Here is a 25457-nt window from a genome sequence, read left to right as displayed (position 1 = left end):
TGCCCTCGTCTGCCCCCTGGGAGACAGCCTCCGCCCCCGAAGGCCAGTGTGGAGGGAAGACCCGCAGAGGGGAGGAGACGAGAGCGCGCGCCAGCCAGCGCCGGGGTCCACCCCTCCTCAGCTCGGGGCGCTCGGGCCTCCCCCTCCCCCGGGCTGAGGCTGGAGAGGAAGTGGGAGGGCTGCAGCCCGCGGCTCTCGCCAGCGCCCTCCTTCGCACCCCCGCCCTTCTCCGCGCCCGGATCGCGCCCCTCGCCCCGGGACAGGAGCGGGAGCGGCCAGCGCGGCCGTGCTCCCGGGGAAAGGCCGGCGTCCAGGAACGCGGCGGCGGCGGCGGAGGAGGCCAGCGAGTCAGGCCCCGGCGCAGCCCCGGGGAACGCGGCGGCCGGAAGCGCGGCTGCGTCACTTCCGGGCGGTGCCGCGGCGGCCGCTCGCAAGATGGCTGCGCCCTGTGGCTCGGAGCTGCCCGCCAACTCGCCGCTCAAAATCCCGAAGATGGAGGTGCTGTCCCCGGCCTCTCCCGGCGGCCTGAGCGACGGAAACCCATCGCTGTCCGACCCGTCCACGCCTCGGGGCGCCTCCCCGCTCGGGCCGGGCGGCGCGGCGGGCTCGGGGGCCGCGGCGTCCGGGGGTCTCGGGCTGGGGGGCCGCGGCGCCGCCTCGGCCTCGGTCTCCTTCTCCCCCGGTGGCGGCGGGGGCGGTGTCGGGGCCGCGGCAGCCGCCGCCGCCGCTTGCCGGGGCATGTCATGGACTCCGGCCGAGACGAACGCGCTCATCGCTGTGTGGGGCAACGAGCGGCTGGTGGAGGCGCGCTACCAGCAGCTGGAGGGAGCCGGCACGGTGTTCGGCAGCAAGGCCCCCGGGCCGGCCATGTACGAGCGCGTATCGCGGGCCCTGGCAGAGCTGGGCTACGAGCGGACCCCGTCCCAGTGCCGGGAGCGCATCAAGGTAACCGGCCTCCCGGCCTGGGGCCGCGAAGCGGAGGCGGAGAGCAGGCGGGCAGCGGGCCTCGGGGGCGGGGGCCGGGCCGAGCCGAGCGCGGGGCTCCGCTCCGGGGCCCGGGGGCGATCTCGTCTTCTCCGCCTCTTTCTTCTTTCCCCGGGAAGGGGGCTTTTTTCCAGATGGCCGCCAGCCCGTAGGTTTCCTGAGTTTGAAGTTGGGCGTGCCACTGCCGCCGCCCCTCTTTCTTGCCAATTGAGGCTGTTCTGCGCTCTGAAGTTGGTAGTTGCTCATTGTGCGCGGTGAGGCGCTCCCCATGCCGCCCGCGCTGCTCGCCCCCAGCGCCGGGCCCCTCGCTTTGTTGCAGGCGGAGGGGCTCCCAAGCGAAGGCTTTCCAGCTGAGGCAGGACAGAGAAGGACCAAAGGGGGGGGGCGTTGAGCCCCCAGCTGAGGAATGTTCAGTCAGTGGCGAAGCCATCTACAAAACGTCTTGGGACGACTGGCCAAGCTCTTTGCTTCTAACTTGAAGTGCAAGGGACAAGTGAGATGCTTTTGAGAGTTGGAAAAGACCTGATTGCAGCCCGTTTGTGTCTTGTTAGCGTGGAGTTCCTGGGCACCTTGAAAGTTAGCCTGGCCAGGGAGTTCTGGAATTTAGATTGTGGATGCCTTCAGAGAGAGGTTGGCTTGACGCCTGTTGTTTCTGGCGAAGCCCCTTGGAAGCCAGCGTTCCCTGTGTAGTTACTGCTGGATGTGGCGAAAAGTAGAACACTGTGCGTCTGGCGGTTCTTGTGTATCTGTCTGCATGTTTAAATGCAGAGGCTTAATGTGGGCTAGAAGTTTTGCTTATTCTTTCGCTGCTTCTACTGACTTTTATCTAGGTGCCTGTATTTGTTTTATTGGTAGATAAAGAGTTGTATCTTAGTTAAGGTCTTTCCTACATCCTAGCGTCTGCTGAAAGATTCCGGTAGGATTTTCCCGGTTTTCACTGAAAATATTGTATCACTTAGTCATAGTATCTTTGTGCTGCTTTTTTAGTAGGGCTGGAACTTTTTCTGGGAACTCCTTGGGTAAAAACCACCAAGAACAGTCATAAGTAAGAAACAGTTACTCGAATGATCATAAAACCCAGTATGAACAGTTGTAGGGAGAGAAATTGTGAAGTTTCCCAGTTTCCCAGGTCTTGGATCCAGTAGTGTTCATTTGTGGATTTTGTTGCTTAGAACATTACCAACTATTGTTCAATTAATTTGCATCCATTGCTAAATTAGATTAGTTTGGTAACATATGCTTCTGGGACTTTTAATGGGAACCAGCTATTGTTCTTTGAATCTCCTTCGTTGTTCTACTCAAGGTCATTAAGGTAAAATTTGGGGAGAGTTCTAGCACTGTTCTGGACAGATCTATCCATTAACTTTTCTTGAGTTTAGGCATTTGTAATCATTTTAGTTTGCTTAATTTTTGTCCATAGAAATTTCCCAGAGGGGGAAATTGTACTATCAATACCTTGCTAAATATAAATTTCTCCATAAAATTGTTTCTCAAATAACCAGGGAATATCTAGTTGGAATGCTTCATTGTCCAGTTATGAGAAGGAAACCTAAAGCAAAGGAGATTGAGCCTCAGAAGAATTTTTAAAAGAGGAACAGTATACCTGTCTCCAGACAGGTAAGACCAAGTTGATCTCAGACTCTGAGAATACTTTGAGAATGTACAGATGATGATGGGTTCTCTCATCCACAGTAGTGGTTAACAAGAACAGATAACTTGTTTTTTTTAATGTGCTCTGCTGTTTAAATGGTATCCACTAAGAAACTCAAGACTTCTTCCTAAATAATGTTGATCTTTCTTGCCAGAATTAAAAACTCTTTAAGGACAGATTCTGGTCTCCCCTATTCATTGTTGTACTAACATACAGTAGGCACTGAATACTTATTACATTCACCAAATGAAATCTAAGAAGAGAATTTGGGGAAGTATAAAAATCTACAATAGTGTTACTGGAACTTTAACTCACATAGACTTTGGAACCCAATTTGAAAAATACTGCATTGAAAACTAAACTGTGTCCCTTTAGGAGACTTAGTATGAATATGATTCAGAATAGAAGCAAGTGTCACTTGAAATCATAGCCTTAGCTGCTATGAGGTGAGTGTCCAAGTAATTGCAGTCTCAAACCTCTTTACAGACATCTCTCAAACAAACCCTTCCATTCCAGGTTCAGAAATGCTAGCATAAAACAAACAATGCAGCTGGGCATGGTGGTGCAAGTTTGTAATCTCAGCATTTGGGAGGCTGAGACAGGAGGATCCCGGTTCACAGCCTCAGCTACTTAGTGAGGCCCTATGCAATTCAGTGAGACCCCGTTTCAAAATAAAGAATAAAAATTAGGGGTTGTGGGTATATCTTGGAGATAGAATGCCTCTGGGTTCCATCCCCAGTAACACACACACACACACCAATGCAGAAATTTTTTTCACTGTATTGGATTGATGAGAACTGAAAAAAGAGCCTCAGTAATACTTTTTGCTTTGCTTTTACAGAATAGAAACAAAGTTTGTAAGATAAAGACAAGTACTTCCTATACAGGCTAATGTAGCTCACTTATTATTATTATTATTATTATTATTAATTATTGTACTGGGGTTCCTGGAAGCCCTTTTACCTCTGGGCTACACTCCCAGACCTATTTTATACTTTTTTATTTTTGGAAACAGGGTCTCTTAAGCCAACGCCGCTTCGAGCCTGCGCGATCCTCCTGTCTCAGCCTCCCAAGCACTGGGATTACAAGCGTGCGCCACCACGCCTGGCGTTGTAGCTCACTTAAATGTGACCTCAGGGCTGGATGTAGCTAAATGTTAGAGTATGTGCTTAACATGCATGAGGTTCAGAGTTCAGTCCCTAGCACCACCAAAGCAAAACAAACAGCACAATGTCAGAAGTTTGCAGGGAGAAAGAAATAACATGTGAGTTGATTATGATCTTAGTTGAAATTTAAAAATTCCATTACAAAAATTTAATAAATAATTTCTTCCAAGTTTGAAAGGAAGAGATAAATAGTAACCGTTTTTTTCCATTTAGCTATTCTCAACATGTTGATGTACCCTTCCTCATGAAGGCAACAGAAAGCCCATGCCAACTCCTTCCCTGACCACCTCCTGAATAACCTTTAAGCATATCGGTTACTTTCTCTGGATTACACTTATTTGATGAATATATTAAAATTATAAATATTAAAAATTAATAGCCAGATGTGGTGGTATACCCCTGTAATCTCAGTATTGGGAGGCTGAGATCAGAGATTGCAGGTTTGAGGCCAGCCTCAGTATCTTAGCAAGACCCTATTTCAAAATAAAAATAAATAGGGCTGGGGTGTAGCTCAGATGTAGCATGACCCTGGGTTCAATCCCTATTGCAAGAAGGAGAAGGAAGAGGAAGAAATCATAATACTAAAAGTTCCACCTTTTTCCTCCATCCCTTTTTATTTTTTGTTTTGAAGCAGAATCTTGCTAGGTTGCTGAGGCTCACCAAGTTGCTGAGGCTGTCCTTGAACCTGCTATCCTCCTGTCTCGGCCTCGCAACTCCTGGGATTAGAGGCATATACTTCCATGCCTGGCTAAATTCCACGTTTTAATACTGTTCAAACAACTATTTCTAAGAATGCAAGGTATTAATTGAAAGTCAGGTATAAACATTTGTTTAGAGCTACAAAGAGTTTCATTTTCCTGTCTGTCATATTATTGGTATTTGTTCTCCCTTTTGGATAAAATGAATGTGTTTGAGACTTCCTTGCCACAATGATTGTGGTTTATTCTAAAGTTTTGTGGATTTTTTTGATGCCAGAAGAAAATTTGTCTGCCAACAATTTCAGCCTAATTTTGAAGTCAGATAAACAAATCTAGAAGTTGTTTTAGATAATCCTTGCATGCTTTTTCTCTTTTCTATAAACCTTCATGTGTCCAAACCAAATATTTGAGAGCTTACTATGTGTAGGGTTGTCTGTTCGGTGTTAAGAGTGAAAAAAAGAACTGTTAGCACCTGGTTTCTGTAGTGTAAGAGCTTGCAGTCCAGCTGAAGCTTGTGTGCACATATCAAAGAGTTAAAAAGCTAGATGAAACAGTACAAGGCAAGGTATGCAGGGTAGTATTTGATGAAGTGTCATATGGCCAAAGCCAACTGTAAGTGTGATTTCAGAGGGGGCAGTGATCTCATCACCATCCATACCATAGTAGTTGAAAGTTCATCTAGACTTGAAATCATGAAAGCAATAGTTTCTGAGCCAGATGCTGCATTCACACTTGAGTTAGTTACTCTGGTGCACTGCAAAACTCATTTTCAAGTCCCATATTTTTGGGTGTTCTCCAAAAATTTGCCTCTTGAGAGTTGACTTTATGCCCGAAACAGATATGTACTTCCATGTGAAATGCAAGTGATCATATGCCACCCAAAAGACTTGTTTCTGCTGAATCCATGCTGCTTGCTCATCAGACCTGGGGGTGGTGGTGGTGCTGGGGATCCAACTCGGGGCTTCACGCATGCTATGCAAGTTTTCTACTGCTGAGTCCTCGTCAAATTTAAAAGAGCTAAGGAGTCTTCTGGCTTGCAAACCAAAAGATTAATTTTGTATGGGTATTATTTAGATTTTTTTTTTTTTTTTTTTGGTACTAAGGATGGAATCCAGGGGCATTCTACCTCCAAGCTATACTCCCAGCCCTATTTTTTATTCTTTATTTTGAAATAGGGTCTCACTGAGTTGCAAAGGGCCTCACTAAGTAGCTGAGGCTGGCTGCAAACCACGATCCAGCTGTCTTAGCCTCCTAAATGCTGGGATTACAAGCTTGCACTACCATACCCAGCTGCATTGTTTAGATTTATTTATCAGAAATTGTCATTACTGTTAGAGAAAACTTTGTATTTTAGCATATAAATCATAGTATAGTATATTTGGTCTATAATTTTAGCCATCAAGCCTTACTTTTTGTTTTTGAGAACCAATAGGACAGAGCCAAAAGATTACCAGTGTCCACATTTTAGCAGACCACCCATATCTGAGGACTTTACTTTTGTAGACAAAATTTTGTTTGTAGACAAGATTTTTCTTTTGCATTATCATTTTTTTAAATTTATTTTTGTGGTACTGGGGATTGAATCCAGGAGCATCCTACCTCTGAGCTACACCCTCAGCCCTGTTTTTTATTCTTTATTTTGAAACAGGATCTCTGGATTCTGGAGGGCCTAAGTAGCTGAGGTTGGTCATGAACCTGTGATCCTCCTGTCTCAGCCTCCCAAGTACTGGGGTTACAAGGATGAGCCACTAGGCAGGGCTGCATTATCATTTAAAATCAGACCTATCATTTTCTGCATATTTAACTTTTGTTGCTCCCATTCTACCAGCACTTAAAGCTTAGGCATTCCAGTTTGTTGAAGCTCAAGAAGCTGAGGCATGATATGTATTTGTCTTAAAAGAATAGATCAGTTGGATATGGTGGCACAGGCCTGTAATCTTAGTACTTGGGAGACTGAGACAAGAGGATATCAGGTTCAAGGATAGCCTCAGCAACATAGCAAGACCTTGTTTCAAAATGAAAAATAAAAAGGCTAAGAGTGTACTTAGAGGTTGAATGCTGGTTCAATCTTCAGTACCCAAAAAAAAAAAAAAAAAAAGACTGACTATGCTGGCTGGAATTAAGGCTTTCAGTTGGAAAGAAAGAGATCTAACAAGCACATGCTAACATTGACTAAATAGCATTCTAAGTTTTTTTTCCAGGCAGTTTTGGAAATCTAGTGAAGAATAGTGTTAAATATTCTAAATACTTCATTAAGATACTATGTGAAAGGAGGAAAAAAATTTAGAAAGTATGTAGCATAAACAGTGCTTAGGAGGATGGCAGGTTCATGGCCTGCCTCAGCTACTTAGCGAGGCCCTGTTTCAAAATAAAGAATAAAAAATAGGGCTGGGGGTGCAACTCAGAGGTAGAATGCTCTGGATTCAATCCCCAGTAACACACACACACACTTTTTTGTGATTATGGAACTGTTCTTTCTGTATCTCAGTTCAGTATGGTAGTAGACACAAGTACCTGTGGCTGTTGGGCCCATGAAATGCGGCTAGGGTGCCTGATGAATTGAATTCTTATTTACTTTAATTTTAGTTAGTTTGGCTTCAGATTTAAATAGCCACATTATGTAGCCACCATATTGAACATTTGTATGGTAAAAGCTATTGCAGTATTTTTATTTTATAAAAGAATTCTCTTTGACTCATATTCATGCCTCTAGGGGGAGTTAAAGGTTCCTTCTTGCCCTCCCTGTCCCTTGAATTTATTTATTTTTTTTTAGTGCTGGCATTGAACTCAGGAATACTACATCTGAGCTACACCCCAGCCCTATTTTATTTTTTATTTGGAACCGGGGTCTTGCTAAGTTGCTGAGAGCCTCACTAAGTCTCTGAGGCTTACTTTGAAGTGCTATCCTCATCTCAGCCTCCCAAGTACATCTTTTCCCTTTTATCTGATTTAAGAGACAGATTTGACCAGGGATGTTCCCAGTGTGTTTGACAAGACCCCATTGATTTAGGCCAACACCCAGTCAGGGACACCACCTGTCATTGTTATTCTTAGATGTGCTATGCTCACAAGCTCAGCCAGCTGCCGCCCTCCAGCTCGGCCTTCTGCACCCCCTCACCTGCACCCATCCCTCTGAAGGCACCAGCTCCTGTTTATCCACCTCCCAGCCACCACTGACTGTTCCAGGGTCAGTGAGTTCTTTGCCAGGAAAGTTCTTGCTGCCCTACCTACTGTCTCTTCATCTCCAACTTGGAGTATTTAGAAAGGTGGTCACAATTATTAAATTGATTTCTCAACTAATGGACTATAACCTACAATTAGTTAAAAGAGAAGAGATACTGAGGTAAGATGAAGATTTTTCAATCACTGTGCTCATTTTTCTTTTTTCGGTGGTACTGGGGATTGAACCCAGGAGCATTCTACCTCTGAGCTACAACCCCAGCCCTATTTTATTTTTATTTTTGAACCGGTCTCACTACGTTGATGAGTCTCACTAATTGCTGAGGCATAGTCCTTGAACCCATGATCCTCCTATCTCAGTCTCCCAAGAATGGGATTCCAAGCATGCACCACCACACCAAACCATTGTGCTCTTAAAGATTTAGAATACCAAAATTACAGAGACAGTGATGGCACCAGCTCACATCCTAGACATGCCTGTGAAATGCTTTATGTTTTAGTTCCACAGAGTTGGATCCTGGTGTTAGAGAGTGAATGATCAAGGGATTGGCCAAGAAAGAAGAATGACACTGGAGACATGAACAAGAGGTCAAGTGATGTGCCAAAAAGCTTAGACTTTGTCCTCATTATCAAGGCATTTTGAACCATGTAGTAACCATGTTAGTCCTAAATTTGATAGCTGTCACTGGCTGTAAGTGGAGGATGGAAGGAGGCTTGTAGTAAGTTAGATGAGAGGAGAAGTTAGGAGTTAGGAGAGAGGACAGACTTCATGCACAGCAAATTCAAGGCTGTCTGGAGAATCTGGAAACTTTAAGGACAGGGTTTATTAGATCTTGACCTGTAATGCAGTTCACAGCACCAGCTTAACACACCGTTCTTGCTGCTGTCACTGGACACTTACACTGCTTGATAGCTTAAGTTTTAAGGCTTCATTTCTCGGAACCCAGTGAGCTACAACTAGGACACTCTATTAGAACTGCCCTGTGTTGCCTGTAGGACGCTGCTCTATGTACTTGCAGATTCTAGTCTGTTCCCTTGTCTTCATAAGTAGTTGTCCTGCTTCCTTTCCCTCTTTTTATTCACATTATCAAAGACTAAGGACTATAGTCATATCTAAGATTTCAATTATCATTCAGGCATCCTGAAGTATACTAGGTTAAGATAGAATCATAGCTTACCCCTTTGGAAAGCAGTATCTGTGTAATATTTTAAAAATGAGATATAATGGTGGGAGAGAGACAACTTTCTGAGTTTAGAAACAGCAGTCTAGCCGGGCATGGTGGCGCATGCTTGTAATCCCAGCATTTGGGAGGCTGAGACCGGAGGATTGCGGTTCGCGGACAGTCTCAGCTACTCAGTGAGGCCCTCTGCAACTCAGTGAGACCCGGTTTCAAAATAAAGAATAAAAAATAGGGCAGGAGGTGTAGCTCGGAGGTCGAATCCCCTTGGGTTCCACCCTCAGACCCGCCAAAAAAAAAAAAAAAAAAAAAAAGAAACAGCAGTCTAATACTGTAAAGTGCTTTAGATTTTAAACAGTTGTTAGGATCACAGTGATAATTGATAGGTACTCTTGAATTTTATTTCTGTTGTGGGGTCCAACCGTTGTGTTCTGTTCTGCCTATTTACCTCTGTAGAAGCTTCATTTGGTGTTTAGTAAAAATGAATGCCTAATGAATCTGTACCTTTTATGCATAACAGTCTATGCTAAGTCTTTCTCCCATTCTTCTCAATATGAAATTGAAGCCAGGTGTGGTGTCACACGCTTGTAGTTCCAGCATTTGGGAGGCTGAGACAGGAGGATCATGGTTCGGAGACAGCCCTAACTACTTAGTGAGGCCCTTTGCAACACAGTGAGACCCTGTTTCAAAATAAAGAATAAAAAATAGGGTTGGGGGTTGTAGCTCAGAGGTAGAATGCCCCCTGGGTTCCATCCCCAGAACCACAAAAAATATAAAATAAATATATAAATAAATAAACAATGGAAAGGTGTCTGCATTTAGGAAAAGGCATATATTTAAATCTGTATAATTCTCACCTGTTTGTAGTTGAGTCCTCAAAAGCCAATGGTAATACTTTTCTTCTTGGCACTAACCCAAGGGAGTATTAACTTTTCACTTAGTAGGATGTGTTATTACTCTTAGTAAAATAACCTGTTTGTTCTCAAGCATTTTAGGAATAGTAGTCTAAATTTTTTGTGTGTATGATAATGGGGATGGAACCCAGGGGCATTCTTTTAGCCTTTTTATTTTTTCAAACAGTCTTGCTGAATTGCGAAGAGCCTTGCTAAGCAACTGAGACTGTCTGCAAACCACGATCCTCCGGTCTCCACCTCCGAATGCTGAGATTACAAGTGTGCACCACCATGCCCAGCCTATCATTTATTTTTATATGCATGTTCTCAGCTGTATTCTTAAATTACATATTTGAGTTATCAACATAACTTAATATATATTGATGCAGCAGAGTGGAAGCTGTTTACTTAGTTATGTTTTCTAGGTGCATCTTCTCAGCCCATGCAAGACTACTTTGTTGTAATAGTGTGAACATTTGAAATTTACAATACTATTTCTCTGTTATCTGCCTTCAGATTACTTCATTTATCCAAATAAACCAGTTATGTTTGTAATTAATATTAAGGAAACCAGAATAAAAGTTTATATCTACCCAAAACTACTTTTACTACTTTTTAAATTTGCAGATACTTTTCTCTAAATGTAAGATCTGATTTGTAATTTGTAAAGAATATGATAGATCAAAAAGTACTTGGTATGTGATAGTCTTAAGGAATTTATATTCACTCATTCATTCATTTATTTGCACATCAAAATTTCATTGGGCCCCTTCTATGTGCCAGTCATTGATAGAGGTACTGGGGATATATCAGCAAACAAAACTGCTAAGAGCTTGCCTTCAAAGAGCTTATATTCTGGTAAAAAGTGATAAGACATTTTAAATATGTAATTAAAACAACACAATCAAAAACTCAAATAGCTGGGTGTGATGGCACACGCTTGTAATCCCAGCATTTGGGAGGCTGAGACAGGAGGATTGCGGTTCGATGCCAGCATCATTCACTTAGTGAGGTCCTTTGCAACTCAGTGAGACCCTGTTTCAAAATAGGAATAAAATAAAGCCAGGCGTGGTGGCGCACGCTTGTAATCCCCACACTTGGGAGGTGGAGACAGGAGGATCGCGCAGGTTTGAAGCCAGCCGTGCTGGCTTAAGAGACCCTGTTTCCAAATAAAAATATAAAAAAAATAGGTCAGGGAGTGTAGCCCGGAGATAGAAGGGTTTCCAGAAACCCCAGTACCACCAAAAAGAAAGAAAGAAAGAAATAGAGATTGAGCCAGGTGTGGTGGCACACGCTTGTAATCCCAGCATTCGGGAGGCTGAGACCGGAGGATCGCGGTTCGCGGACAGCCTCAGCTACTTAGTGAGGCCCTCTGCAACTCAGTGAGACCCGGTTTCAAAATAAAGAATAAAAAATAGGGCAGGGGCTGTAGCTTGGAGGTCAAATGCCCTGGATTCCACCCCCATACTCGCCCCCACCCCCCCAAAAAAGGCAGCCCCTATCATGCTCAGCCTTAGCAGTCAGAACCTATACTTATAACTACTTGATAATGTTGCCTCCTTATTAGTCACATACACTTTTTAGTACATTTTGACGATTGAGCCTGGCGTGGTGGCATATGCTTATAATCCCAGTACTTGGGAAGCTGAGATAGGAGGATCATAGGTTTTAGGACAGCCTCAGCAGGTAGTGAAATTCTCATCAACCAAGCAAGACCCTGTTCCAAAATCGGGCTGGGAATATAGCTTGAAGATAGAATGCCTCTGGGTTCAATCCCCAGAACCACACAAAGATAAATAATAAAACAAGGGTGAAAATATTAATGACGCCTTTATTGTAAAAGAGTCATTCAGTTATTCCTTCGAGTCTTTATTTATGTGATGGTATTCATTGGATTACCAACTATTCTTAAAAGGACTAAGTTTGAATGAGAACAAAATAAGTATTTACAGAGTAGACCTACTTTTAGTAGTGAAAGGAGGTAGGTCTGAAGCTTACCCAAGGAGGCTGTAGAATGTGTGCATTACCTCCGCCTCCCATTGCTTGCCTAATGTTCACATAGTTTGGGTACTTAACTTAGAGGTAGATGGTGGGGATGAGATGTATCATGATGTATTCAAGTAAGAACAAGTTGGTCAACAAGGATCTGCTTAAAAGATGGTCCTAAAGATCATAATGAAGCCAAAATTTTCCATCCATCTGGTCATGGCTCTGTAGTTGCTCTGATGTCCTAGGGCAAATTCAACATGTTTATAGTGATGCTGGTGTAAACAGACTGACTTTTCTGCTAGTCCTGTAAAAGTATAGGACATGCAGTTATAGGCAGTGTATACTTGATAATTAATGACTGTGTTACTGGTTTTTATATTTATTTTAATCATTATTTTAGAGAACTCAGTTTTTCTGTTTTTTGGTTGTTGCTTTTTTTTTTTTTTTGCGGTACTGGGGATTGAACCCAGGGGCATTCTACCTCCACGCTACACCCCCAGCTCTGTTTTTTTTATTCTTTATTTTGAAACAGGATCTTCACTGAGTCCCAGAGGGCCTCACTAAGTAGCTGAGGCTGGCTGTCAATCCGTGATCCTCCTGTTTCAGTCTCTCAGTACTGGGATTACAAATGTGCGTCACCATACCCAGCTCTAGAGTAGGTTTTTTTTTTTTTTTTAAGCACGGTATTGGGGATGAAACCCAGGGGCATTGTACCTCCAAGCTATACCCCCCAGCCCTATTTTTTATTCTTTTTAATGTTTTTATTCTATTTTTTAGTCTTCATTTTGAAACAGGGTCTCACTGAGTTACAAAGGGCCTCACTAAATAGCTGAGGCTGTCTGTCCTACAACTGTGATCCTCCTGTCTCAGCCTCCCAAATGCTGGGATTACAAGTGTGTGTCACCACGCCCGGCTCTCTAGAGTACTCTTAATACTTATGTATTTACTTACTTTAATGGTGCTGGGAATTGAACCCAGGGATTTTGCACATGCTAGGCAAGTGCCTTACCATTGAGTGACATCCCAGCTCCATTATACTTTAAAAAGTAAACTGTAAGCCAGGAGGATCGCACAGGTTCAAAGCCAACCTCAGCTACTTAGTGAGACCCTGTTTCCAAATAAAATAGAAAATAGGTCTGGGAGTATAGCCCATAGGTAGAAAAGCCCCTGGGTTCCACCCCCAGTACCACCAAATATAAATAAATAAGTAAATAAATAAATAAAGTAAAATGTAGCCAGGCATGGTGGCGCACACTTATAATCCCAGCATTTGGGAGGCTGAGACAGGAGGATTGCTGTTTGCAGACAGATAGCTTCAGCTACTACTTAGTGAGGCCCTTTGCAACTCAGTGAGAACCTGTTTCAAAATAAAGAATAAAAAATAGGGCTGAAGGTGTCGCTTGGAGGTAGAATGCCCCTGAGTTCCATCCCCAGTACTGAAGAAAAAAAAAAAAAAAAGAAAACTGTAAAATAGTATGCCATTTATGCTGGCATCAGCCTCATCCATCTCACATTCATTGCATCAAGAAGTCACTGGGAGTGACTGACCTACACCATTCAGATTTATGTAAACACACTGTGTTTTTCATACACCGAGAAAATCATGTAACAGTGCATTTCTCAGAACTTACCTGACCTGTGGCAGTCAGGTGGCTCATAACTGTAATAAATACAAAAAAATTGTGCATGCATATTGAGAAAGCTAAAAAGTCAGAAAACAAATCAGAGAATACAGGCTATATAGCAGCAACCTAGGTAAATATGGTTACTTCAGCTACTTATGAAAATGAACTATGAGCTTCCCAGAAACTATTTTGAATGTTTCATGAAGAGAAGTATAGGAGGTCCTTTTCTCAAAACCTAAGATACATTTACATTAACGTGAGGTAAGCCTTTAACTTTTTCTGTTTTAGGTTTCTAGTTTAAAAGAGAGATGCCCCATGTATCTGTATGTATGTGAGGCATTGCCGAGATCCCTCCCAGGGATGAAGCACTTGCCCCCAGCTGTCAGGAACACTGGCTGCTGGTAGCTTCTGGTTGAATTCCTCCAATACTATCCCTTTGCCCAAGCGAGCTGCTGTGTGTTGCCCAAGGTGAGGCCCACTCTGGTGGCAGCCCAAATCCAGTCACTGGTCAGTGGTTAAATACAGAGGTCTAGCCTTGCCTGAATTTAGGACATCTCTGAAGAGTCACCCAGGTTTGACCTGTGTTGACAACTATGCTGCACCTCAACATCTTTCTCTGCCCAGCTCCGCTTCTCAGTCTCTCTCAGGTGTAATTCCTTAGAGTACACCCCCTTAAGTCCCTGCACACAGTCCCTGAGTCTGTTTCCTGGAACATTTTAACATTGTTATAAGAAAGAGGAATAATAGGTGTATGTGTAGCTCACATCTCTGCACACAGTAAGCACTTAGGAAATGTAGGCAAGGAAAATATTTTTTTTTTGTAGAAGGTACAGAGGAGTTCTTCTCAGTGGCTCTTTTTCTAATCAGTCCTCATAAAGCTAAGAATATAAAAGTTCTTCCAGATGAGCTATAAAAATAGTGTTATGATCACCTGAATTGCTTCCTATCAACTTTCTAAATAAGTTCAGGTTACACAAAGACAGCTGATTATAATAGACTTAAAACTCACCTGTTTGCTTTTCTTTTTTATATTATTTTATTTGGTGGTACTAAGGATTGAACCCAGAAGCATTCTACCTCCAAGCTACACCCTCAGCCTTGTTTTATTTTGAAACAGGATCTTATTAGGTTGATGAGAGTCACTATTTGCTGAGGCTGTCCTCGAACTGGCAGTCCTCATGTCTCAGCCTCCCAAGTACTGGTATTATAGGCATGCACCACCATGCCTGGCTAAAGCTCACCTATTTTCAGATTTTTCATAGAAATGGTATATATCAGGATGTGTGTTTGTATGTTACTGAGAATTGAACCCAGCCAGGGGCATTCTATCTGGGAGGTATACTTCCAGCTCTGTTTGTTTATGTATAGTACTGGGGATGGAAACCCTGGGGCATTCTACCTCTGAGCTACACCCCCAGCCCTATTTATTATTCTTTATTTTGAAACAGTGTCTCACTGAGTTGTGAAGGGCCTAAGTAGCTGAGGCTACTTAGTGAGTCTGTGAACTATCTTCTGGTCTCAGCCTCCCAAATGCTGGGATTACAAGCCTGCACCACCATGCCTGGCTCTTTTTTATTTTTTATTTTGTTTTTTAATTTTATTTATTTATTTATTTATTTATTTATTTATTTATTTATTTTGCGGGTCTGGGGATGGAACCCAGAGGCATTTGACCTCCCAGCTATACCCCCTGCCCAATTTTTTATTATTCTTTATTTTGAAACAGTCTCATTGAGTTGTGGAGGGCCTCACTAAGTAGCTGAGGCTGTCCTCGAACTGTGATCCTCCAGTCTCAGCCTCCCAAATGCTGGGATTACAAGCGTGCGCCACCACACCCGGCTTTTTAAAAAAAAAATTCATTTTTTTGAAATGGTCTCACTAAGCTGCTGAGGCCGGCTGAGAACCAGCCATCTTCCTGTTTCAGCCTTCCAAGTACCACAACTGGCTGGCAATTTCAAGTAAGAAAATAACTACAAAATGGAGGTAGTCACATAGTCAACATATGAAAGGAATAAATTGGCCCATAGTTTCAGGGGAAGACTGCTCTGGACAGTTTCTCCTTTTGTAAACATCTTTATAATTAATAAAAAGCCACCTTTGTATTTGGGGAGCAATATTGTAATGATAAAGCTGTATGAATTTGTGTGTGTGTGTGTGTGTGTGTGTGTGTGTGTGTGTGTGTGGTGCTGTGGTAGAACCCAGAGGCTTTTCTACCTCTGAGCTATACTCCTAGACTTATTTTATATTTTATTTGGAAACAGGGTCTCACCTAAGTTGCTGAGAGCCTCACTAAGTAGCTGAGGCTGGCTTTGAACCTATGCTATCCTCCTGTCTCAGCCTCCCAAGCACTGGGATTACAAGCATGCACCACCACGCCTGGCGAAATATTTATTTATTTATTTATTTATTTATTTATTTATTTATTTATTTATTTTGCTGGAACTGGGGTTCCTGGAAGCCCTTCTACCTTTGGGCTATACTCCCAGAGCTATTTTTTATATTTTTATTTGGAAACAGGGTCTCTTAAGCCAGCAAGGCTGGCTTCAAACCTGCATGATCCTCCTGTCTCTGCCTCCCAAGCGCGGGGATTACAAGTGTGCACCACCACGCCCAGCTGAAATTTTTTTTTTTTTTTTTTTTTTTGGTGGTACTGGGGTTCCTGGAAGCCCTTCTACCTCCGGGCTACACTCCCAGACCTATTTTTACATTTTTATATTTGGAAACAGGGTCTCCTAAGCCAACGCGCGCGGCTGGTTTCGAACCTGCGCGATCCTCCTGTCTCTGCCTCCCAAGCGCGGGGATTACAAGTGTGCGCCACCACGCCCGGCTTTATTTTTAATGTGTTTGTTGGGAATGGTTCTTAATTTTTAGACATAGTTATGGAACAATTAGCTCATGATAAAGGTGTTTGTAGGAGAGATCTTTTTTTTTTTTTTTTTTTTTTGGTGGTACTGGAGGTGGAACCCAGAGGCTTTCTACCTCCGGGCTATACTCCCAGACCCATTTTATATTTTATTTGGAAACGGTCTCGCTAAGTTGCTGAGAGCCTCACTAGGTAGCTGAGGCTGGCTTTGAACCTGCGCGATCCTCCTGTCTCAGCCTCCCAAGTGCTGGGATTACAAGCGTGCGCCACCACGCCTGGCTTGTAGGAAAGATCTTTAAAGAGGAATATTTTATATAATGTGTTTAAATGTGTTTTCTTAGCTATAACATACTAATAAATTAATAGCATTTAAAATATTTTCTGAATAACCCTTGGAGTTGGTGCCCCAAGATGTGTAATAGAAAAAGATTGAAAAGATGCCAACATAGCAACTTCAGAGGTGATACAGGAGGTCAAATTAAAAATGACCTTTAAATTAAGTCAGTTTTTTTTTTTTTTTTTTTTTTTGTGAGTCTGGGGATGGAACCCAGGAGCATTTGAACTCCGAGCTACATCCCCTGCCCTATTTTTTTTTTTTTTACAGAGGGCCTCACTAAGTATTGAGGCTGTCCACGAACCTCGATCCTCCAGTCTCAGCCTCCCTAATGCTCTGATTACAGGAGTCCTCCACCAAGCCCGGCTTCTAAGTCAATGCTTTTTTCTTTTCTTTTCTTTTTCTTTTTTTTTTTTTTTTCCAGGACTAGGGATGGAACCCATGGGCATTCTACCTCCAAGCTACACTGCACACGCAGCCCTATTTTTTAGTCCTTTTATTTTTGAAACAGTCTGAATTGGAAATTCCTTGCTAGGTAGCTGAGGCTGAGGCTGTCCTTGAACTGGGATCCTCCAATTTCTTCTCAAATGCTGGGACTACAAGTCTAGACCACCACGCCTAGCTCTATAAATCAGTTCTTTACCAAACTGATTTTTTTCCCTTCCGTTGGGGAAGGAAATTCCAGAAAAATAGTGTTTTACCTGTTTGTTCAGTGACTATAGCTACCTATTGCTCCCTGTGTGTAGAGTAAGTGTTCACTATATCCTAATTTTTTGACCTGTCCTGCTCTGAATGAAGAAGCACTTGGGAGTCCATGTCTAGAAGGATTCTTGTATTCCAGAGACTCCCTACACAGTGTATTCCCTTACAGTGTTGTCCTAATCTGAGATAACTGAGGGTACGTGTGAAGTCCGCGAAGTGTAGGGATAAAAGGTCTATAGTTCATGAATTTAGTTCTGTGAGCAGTGAGTAATATTTGTTTTTGAGAATTAGTATTGTCCTCCTTGAAGGTTATTTCTGTTTATATTCTGAATGAACAAGCATATAGAAACCTAATTGAGAATCACATTTCCTGAGTTAGAGGATTGTAGGTTTGAGGATAGCCCCAGCAACTCAGTGAGGCTCTTAGCAATTTAGGGAAACCCTGTTTAATTTATTTATTTATTTATTTATTTATTTATTTATTTATTTAATTTTTTGGTTGTACTGGGGTTCCTGGAAACCCTTCTACCTCTGGGCTACACTCCCAGATCAATTTTTTATATTTTTTAATTTGGAAACAGGGTATCTTTTTTTTTTTAATTTTTTTTTTTGGTGGTACTGGGGTTCCTGGAAGCCCTTCTAACCTCCAGGATACACTCCCAGACCTATTTTTTACATTTTTTATTTGGAAACAGGGTCTCCTAAGCCAGCACACACGGCTGGCTTTGAACCTGCGCGATCCTCCTGTCTCTGCCTCCCAAGCGCGGGGATTACAAGCGTGCGCCACCACGCCCGGCTCACAAGAAACAGGGTATCTTAAGCCAGCGTGGCTGGCTTCGAACCTGCCTGATCCTCCTGTTTCTGCATCCCAAGAGCAGGGATTACAAGCATGCGCCACCATGCCCGGCTATGGGAGACCCTGTTTAAATCCAGTAATAATTAGCCGGGCGTGGTGGCGCACGCTTGTAATCCCCGCGCTTGGGAGGCAGAGACAGGAGGATCGCGCAGGTTCACTGGCTTAGGAGACCCTGTTTCCAAATAAAAAAATGTAAAAAGAATAGGTCTGGGAGTGTAGCCCGGAGGTAGAAGGGCTTCCAGGAACCCCAGTACCACAATAAATAAATAAATAAATCCAATAATAATTAAAAATAATTTTAAAAGGGGGCTAGGGGAGTAGCTTGGAGGTAGAATGCCCCTGGGTTCAAAGTTTAATCCCCAGTATAACACACACACACACACATACACACACAGTCTCTACTCATGAAGCCAGTCCTGACTCCTAAACACAGTGAGCGAGTCTTTCCAAGGCAGATTCAGAAAGAAGGAAGAGCAAGAAGCTGTTAGGGTTGAATCCTGGGCAGTCCTCCATAGACAGGTAAGATCGCTTTGCTTGTAGTGGTCATTCTTCTGTATTAGGCCCTGTTAAAATCTAGGAAACAACTGAGTTTGTCTTTCTATAAAGCTTTGTTAGAACTGTTTTAAATTATATTATTGAGTATTTTGCTTTATTTGCAAGGCAGAAGAAATAAAACTTGGACTGGCTGCAGAGCTTCATCTGGCAGGTAATTAGCTGGCCTCCCTCCCTAAAGAAAGCCATAACAGTAAGAACAGATGTTTTAAAAATAGCCCACTGCAGTTAGTCCTCCTTTGTTACAAAGAAGTTAATTTGCTCTGCTAATTATGTCTATGTCTGTGTGTGTGTGTTTTATACTCCTTTTTTGCTCTTGCCTTTTTGAAATGGTTCCAGGAGTCCTATCTACTTTAGTTTTATTGATTTTATAATCTATTGTGGTTAAACAATGATTTCCTTTGCTAATAAGAAACATTTGATCAGCTTGCTAGTGATTTGCTACTTTTATTTTTATTTTTTTATTATTTATTTATTTATTTATTTATTGTGGGTCTGGGGATGGAACCTAGGGGCATTTGACCTCCGAGCTACACCCCCTGCCCTATTTTTTATTCTTTATTTTGAAACCAGGTCTCACTGAGTTGCAGAGGGTCTCACTAAGTAGCTGAGACTGTCCGCGAACCGTAATCCTCCAGGTCTCAGCTTCCCGAATGCTGGGATTACAAGCGTGCGCCACCACACTAGGCTTGATTTGCTACTTTTAAATTAGCTTAACTCACACATACTCCCTGTGTGATACTATTCTAGGCACAAGGGAGTGGAGGCAAACAAGGTAGACAAAATCCCTACTTCATGGGCTTACAATGTAGTAGAATAGTTTTTCTTAGGCAACATCAAGGTTTTGTGAGTGGCCTTTGGTAAATTTTCATAGGCCAAATTCCTTTTGAAGGAATACTTGTCTTTGGGCCTTGGTTCCTCATTAAGTGAGAAAGTTGGACTAAGATTATCTTTCAAGTTCTTTTCCATATCAAAACTTCATTGGAGCCTGGTTTGCAATTAGAGCCTTGGAGCTCCACCCACCCCCTGCAGATCAGTATATTGCAGTATGGAAAGTTTTATAAAGAGACATTTGTCAAGTCTAGGGATAAAAAAGGGTATCCGGAGCTTCAGGGAAGTACTATGAGTTAGAACAAAGTTTAAGGCCCATATATAGTACATAAGACATTAGTGATCATGATATAAACAGTTTTAGTGGAGTAATAGACTGTGATTCCAGAGGTGAAGGACTGAATTAATGTAGACATTACCCATTCCCTTCCACCACCAGGAGGTGTTGAAATTGGAAGATATGGGAGCCTGGCACTGGAACTAAGGAAGGTAGTCAAGACTTACTTTCCTACACTTGTTCCCAGATGTGTTTTAAGCTGTTTTATTTATCAAGCATCTATATTATACAAATTCATTTTCAGTTAGAAAGTGATCAAGTACTGTGTGATACAATTGGAGCAAGTAATTAGCACAGTGAATAAATTTTTAAATATGGTTCTATTACCACTTCAGAAGAAGATTTTTTGCCCAGCAGGTGGGAAGGTGCTATATTTTTATAAAGAGTGAAGTGAGATTTCTGTATGCTTTTTACTGGTAGAAATTATTTCCTTCAAGAGATGAGGGAAAGAGGGTATGGTGGCATCTACCTCTAGTAATTCTATCTAATTGAGAGCTTGAGGAAGGAGAATTTCTTGAGCCCAGGAGTTTGGAGCCAGTTTGGGCCACATAGCAAAACCATGTCTTTTTAAAAAAGGAAGAGGAGCTGGGGATGGGGGTTAGTCCTAGAGCAGTTGCCTAATGTGTACAAGGCCCTGGGTTTGACCCCCAGTACTGCAAAAGAAAAAAAGAAATAAAAAGGCAGCTAATTTACCTCCTAAGAGAAATATTCAGCCAGGTGTGGTGGTGCACGCTTGTAATCCCAGCATTTGAGAGGCTGAGACAAGAGGATTGCGGTTCATGGACAGCCTCAGCTACTTAGACCCTTTGCAACTCAGTGAGACCCTGTTTGTTTGTTTTTTTGTTTGTTTGTTTGTTTGTTTGTTTGGTGGTACTGGGGTTCCTGGAAGCCCTTCTACCTCCGGGCTACACTCCCAGACCTATTTTATATATATATTTTTGAAACAGGGTCTCTTACGCCAGCGTGTCTGGCTCCGAACCTGCGCAATCCTCCTGTCTCCGCCTCCCAAGCACGGGGATTACAAGCATGTGCCACCACGCCCAGCTGAGACCCTGTTTTAAAATAAAGAATAAAATATAGGGCTGGAGATGTCGCTCAGAGGTAGAATGCCACTGGGTTCCATCCTCAGTACTGCAAGAAAAGAAAAAAAAAGAAAAATATTAATGTGCTTTATCTAAATAAGTAGGATACTGAGCAAACTGGTTAATTGTACTTGATCTGACTATGCCAATCTTTAGAATACCTTACAAAGCATATATAACAAGTTGAGTCTTATTTTAGAGTTTCTGATTAGTATATGTTGTATTCTTGTATGGAAGAAAAACTGACAGAGTGTAGATCAGAGGTTTTTTTTTTTTTTGTTTTTTGGGTTTTTTTTTTTTGTACTGGGGATTGAACCCAGAGGCATTCTACCTCTGAGCTATACCCCCAGCCCTATATTCATTCTTTATTTTGAGACAGGGTCTGGGTTGTGGAGGTTCTCACTAAATAGCTGAGGCTACCCATGAACCTGCGATCCTCCTGTCCCAGCCTCCCAAGCGCGGGGATTACAAGCTTGCGCCACCACGCCGGCTCCCGGTTTAGAAATTCTTAAGCTGAGTTTGTTTGTTTGTTTGTTTGTTTGTTTATTGGTTTTTTGTTTTGTTTTGCAGAACTGAGGGTGGAATTCAGGAACATTCTATCTCTAAGCTATATCCTCAGCCCTACTTTTTTTTTTTTTTTTTTCAGTACTATGGATGGAACCCAGGGACATTCTACTTCTGAGCTACACCCCCAGCCCTATTTTTTAGTCTTTTATTTCAATTTTAATTTTTTTATTTTTGGTGGTTCTGGGGGTAGAACCTCTGGGCTGTACTCCCAGACCTTTTTTTTTTTTTTTTTTGGTGGTACTGGGGGTGGAACCCAGAGGCTTTCTAACTCCGGGCTATACTCCCAGACCTATTTTATATTTTATTTGGAAACAGGGTCTCACTAAGTTGCTGAGAGCCTCACTAAGTAGCTGAGGCTGCCTTCAAACCCATGTGATCCTCCTGTCTCAGCCTCCCAAGTGCAGGGATTACAAGCGTGCGCCACCACGCCCGGCCCAGACCCATTTTTTTATATTTTATTTGTAAACAGGGTCTCAACTAAGTTGCTGAAAGCCTCACTAAGTAGCTGAGGTTGGCCTCGAACCTGTGCAATCCTCCTGTCTCAGCGTGTGCCACCACGCCTGGCTCTTTTTATTTTTTTACTATTTATTTATTTATTATTTATTTATTTATTTATTGTGTGTGTGTGTGTGTGTGTGTGTGTGTGTGTGTGTGTGTGTGGTACTAGAGATTGAAGGAACCCAGGGGCTTTCAACCTCCTGGCTGCACTCCCAGACCTGTTTTATATTTTATTTGGAAACAGGGTCTCACTAAGTTGCTAAGAGCCTCACTAAGTAGCTGAGGCTGGCTTTGAACCTGTGCAATCCTCCTGTCTCAGCCTCCCACGTACTGGGATTACAAGCGTGTGCCACCATGCCCGGCTCTTTTTTTTTTTTTTTATTTTTGAAACAGGGTCTCACTGAGTTCTGAAGGGCCGTGAACTGTGATTCTCCAGTCTCCACCTCCCAAATGCTGGGATTACAAGTATGCGCCACCATGCCTGGCCCCAGCCCTACTTTTTATTCTGGTTTTTTTTTTTTTTTTTTTTTTTGGTGGTACTGGGGTTCCTGGAAGCCCTCCTACCTCCGGGCTACACTCCCAGAGTGTAATTGGAAACACTCTGGAATAATTGGAAACAGGGTCTTTTAAGCCAGCGTCTGGCTTCGAACCTGCGCGATCCTCCTGTCTCCGCCTCCCAAGCGCGGGGATTACAAGCATGCACCACCACGCCTGGCCTTTTTATTCTGTATTTTGAAACAGGGCCTCTCTGAGTTGCAAAGGGCCTCACTAAGTAGCTGAGGCTGTCTGTGAAACATGATTCTCCTCTCTCAGCCTCCCAAATGCTGGGATTACAGTCCTGTGCCACCACACCTGGCTAAGCTGAGGTACTTGTATGGGCTCTTCAGTTAGGCCATGAACTCCTTGAAATTGTATGGACCACTTTGGTCTTTGTGCATTTTTCTGGGGAGGGGATCATGACCCCAAAATGTTAAGAACCACTGCACTGGAGAAGAAAAGGAAAGGCAAAGAAAGAATTAAAAAGTTTTGTGTGTGTGTATGTGTGAGTGTGTATGTGTTTTGCTAAAACTTGCTCTGTAGCACTAGGAACTGGGAGGAATGTGACTCAAGTTTGCAGGGTTTTTTTTTTTCTTCCCAGCTTTATTTTGTTGGATTTTTCTTTGGTTTGGTTTTAAGGGTTTTTGGCAATTGACAGTTAGAAATCAATGTACAGAAAGTGTAATGAAGTAGGTAGTAGAAGTTGTGCAGGCCCCACAGGCTTTTTTCTTAGGTGACTTTCTAATCAGTAGTTGCAGCTCAGTGCCAACAGGAGAATTGGTACTGGATTCTTCGCGTCCCTCTTACTTTGTGCAGAAATGGTTTTATTGACTTAATGTCTACTATTGAAGCTTTTTTTCTCCTACTTTTAGGCTTACAATAACTGTATAGTTGATTAAAGCAAGTCTGGTCTTACTAAAGTCCACTTGGTGTTTTGTTTTTGTTGCCTGGGTTAACTGTGAGCAATGAGTAATAGTTGCAGTAGCAGTAATTTTAGTTTAAAGGAAGAAAAAAGAGCTACTCTGCAAAGACTTTTGTTACTTAAAAAAAATCCATTGACCTTAGTTTGAGGTATTGTTTTTGACACTATAAGAAAAATCAGTCACTGGAGATTTACCCCCAATATAATTTCTCTCTCTTATATCATAGGTGATTTTTAAGGTTTTGTTTGAGAATAAGTATATTCTTTGGTCATTTGGGTGAAAGTAATTGCAGATTTATCACATTTAGTTGTCAGAGGATTAAGATAATTACACAGTCCATTTCTAGTATGGCCAGTTTGACCACTACATTTGAAAATCTATTTCATTGCTTGTTTTTCTTATAGCATTATTTCCTGCTGTTATAACTAAGCTGTTGTCCTTGCAAAATTGACTTTGTTTTTCATCTGACATCTTAGACTGATCAAACCAGTGTTTTCCAAACAACACACATATATACCTTTTATGCCTTATTTCTATTCCTCCTCACTAAATGCTATTCCACTTAATAGTACTGTTAGAACAGTGGTTTTCTCATGATGATTAATTTATGACTATATCAAATGGGGCGAATTTGGAGAAAATGTTTGAGCTAATAGTGGAATTGGTTGGCCTATGCCTTTATGATTTATTTAATTTACTTCCTACTTTGCCATATTGGGGAAGAACTAAATCCCATTTTCTGAAAGTTGGAGGGCCTGGAGGATACTGAATCAAGAAAAACCTTAATCTCACCCCCAGAGTAGCTTAATATTGCCAGGAAGGGCTTTGATGAAACCACTGGCCCTGCTTATAGATCTTATTTTCCAAGCCTTTCATTATTTTATTTGCCCTTTTCTGAACTCTATAATTTCCCTCTCTTGTAGCTGGTTCGATGCCCAGAACTGAATGCTGTGCTCCAGCTGTGGCCTCACCGGTGCTGAATAGAGAGGAAGAGCCACCTTCATAGCTTACATGTGATTCCTCTGCTTATACAACCCAATACTGGATTTACTTACTTTGGCAAGATAGCTGCATTGTGCACTGTATTTAATGTTACGTGTACTGTAACCTTGGGTCTTTATCTGCATTGCTGCCGTTAAACCCCCAATCCTGCCAATCTAAAACCCCTGCCTTTGTTTACCCACCCCTCCCCCATAAATTCCCATACATTCATCTATAATGAATGTCATCTATTTATGCTCTCATTTTCTTTTACTCTAATCTTAAACTTTGGCAAACTTTCAGCCTGTCCTATAAGTCGTTAGTTGTCAGCCACCTCACTTTTCTCCCTGCTTTGGTAAAAGGACGTCTTCCAAGTCTTTTCTCTGGTTCTTTTTCCTTTTGTAGTTTTTAAGAACTTGGCATGGTGAATTTAGTGAGTGTTCACCTGGCATTTCTTCTGAGTCTTATACCCATGATTTCCTGATAACCTGATGAAGTTGTTACCTTTACTTAAGTTCTTGTTATCCAGATTTTCCTGACCTTTTATCCCTCTGGCTCCATTCAAGATAGTGTTATTTCACAGCTCTTCCTCCAGGGAGGAGGGAGAAAGGACTATCAGTGTACTGTAGATATTTCGGACCACAAGGAAAATTATTATTTTTAATTGTGAGTAGCATAGGCTTTAATACTTTTAAGCAAAATTTCCCCTGAGGTCTTAATTTTGGGGGAAAAAATCACAGCTTCAGTTATTATACATTGCCAAGATGGGTGAGGTAAAGGAAAAAGAATGGGAAGCAAGGTTTTCATGTTGAACAGGATGTAGTTCTCCAAGAAAGCCAAATAGAGGCTCTTGTTGGATTTGGCTGTCTAGAATGGGAACTGAGGCTTTTTTCCCCTAGGTTTTGGAGCATTATGTAATCTCAGGTTTGGAGTAGGTTTTTAAGTTGATTTGCTTAGGACTGTAGACACAGACACCCAGTCTTAATAATATGCTCATATTAATGGTTTAGAGTGTAGAATATGTAATCTC

General features: G+C 42.3%; 1 protein-coding gene across 3 annotated transcripts in view; it reads left to right on the top strand.

The window, feature by feature from the left end:
* Positions 1 to 237: 237 nt before the first annotated feature.
* MSANTD2 (Myb/SANT DNA binding domain containing 2) overlaps positions 238 to 25457 on the top strand; it is a gene marked incomplete at both ends in the record, with an annotated part of 38283 nt that continues 13063 nt past the window's right edge. The window contains one exon of one of the 3 annotated variants that reach the window (XM_080719753.1): positions 238 to 945. In XM_080719753.1, coding sequence (XP_080575879.1) covers positions 436 to 945 — 510 coding nt within the window. Of the gene's footprint in view, positions 997 to 25457 lie in introns of all 3 variants that reach the window. The other 2 variants (XM_080719754.1, XM_080719752.1) reach the window with 2 other exon arrangements.

This window comes from Muscardinus avellanarius (assembly GCF_963383645.1).
Source record: "Muscardinus avellanarius genome assembly, chromosome: 1".
In the NCBI taxonomy this organism is placed as follows: Eukaryota; Metazoa; Chordata; class Mammalia; order Rodentia; family Gliridae; genus Muscardinus; species Muscardinus avellanarius.
This window is presented reverse-complemented; position numbering and strand designations above follow the sequence as displayed.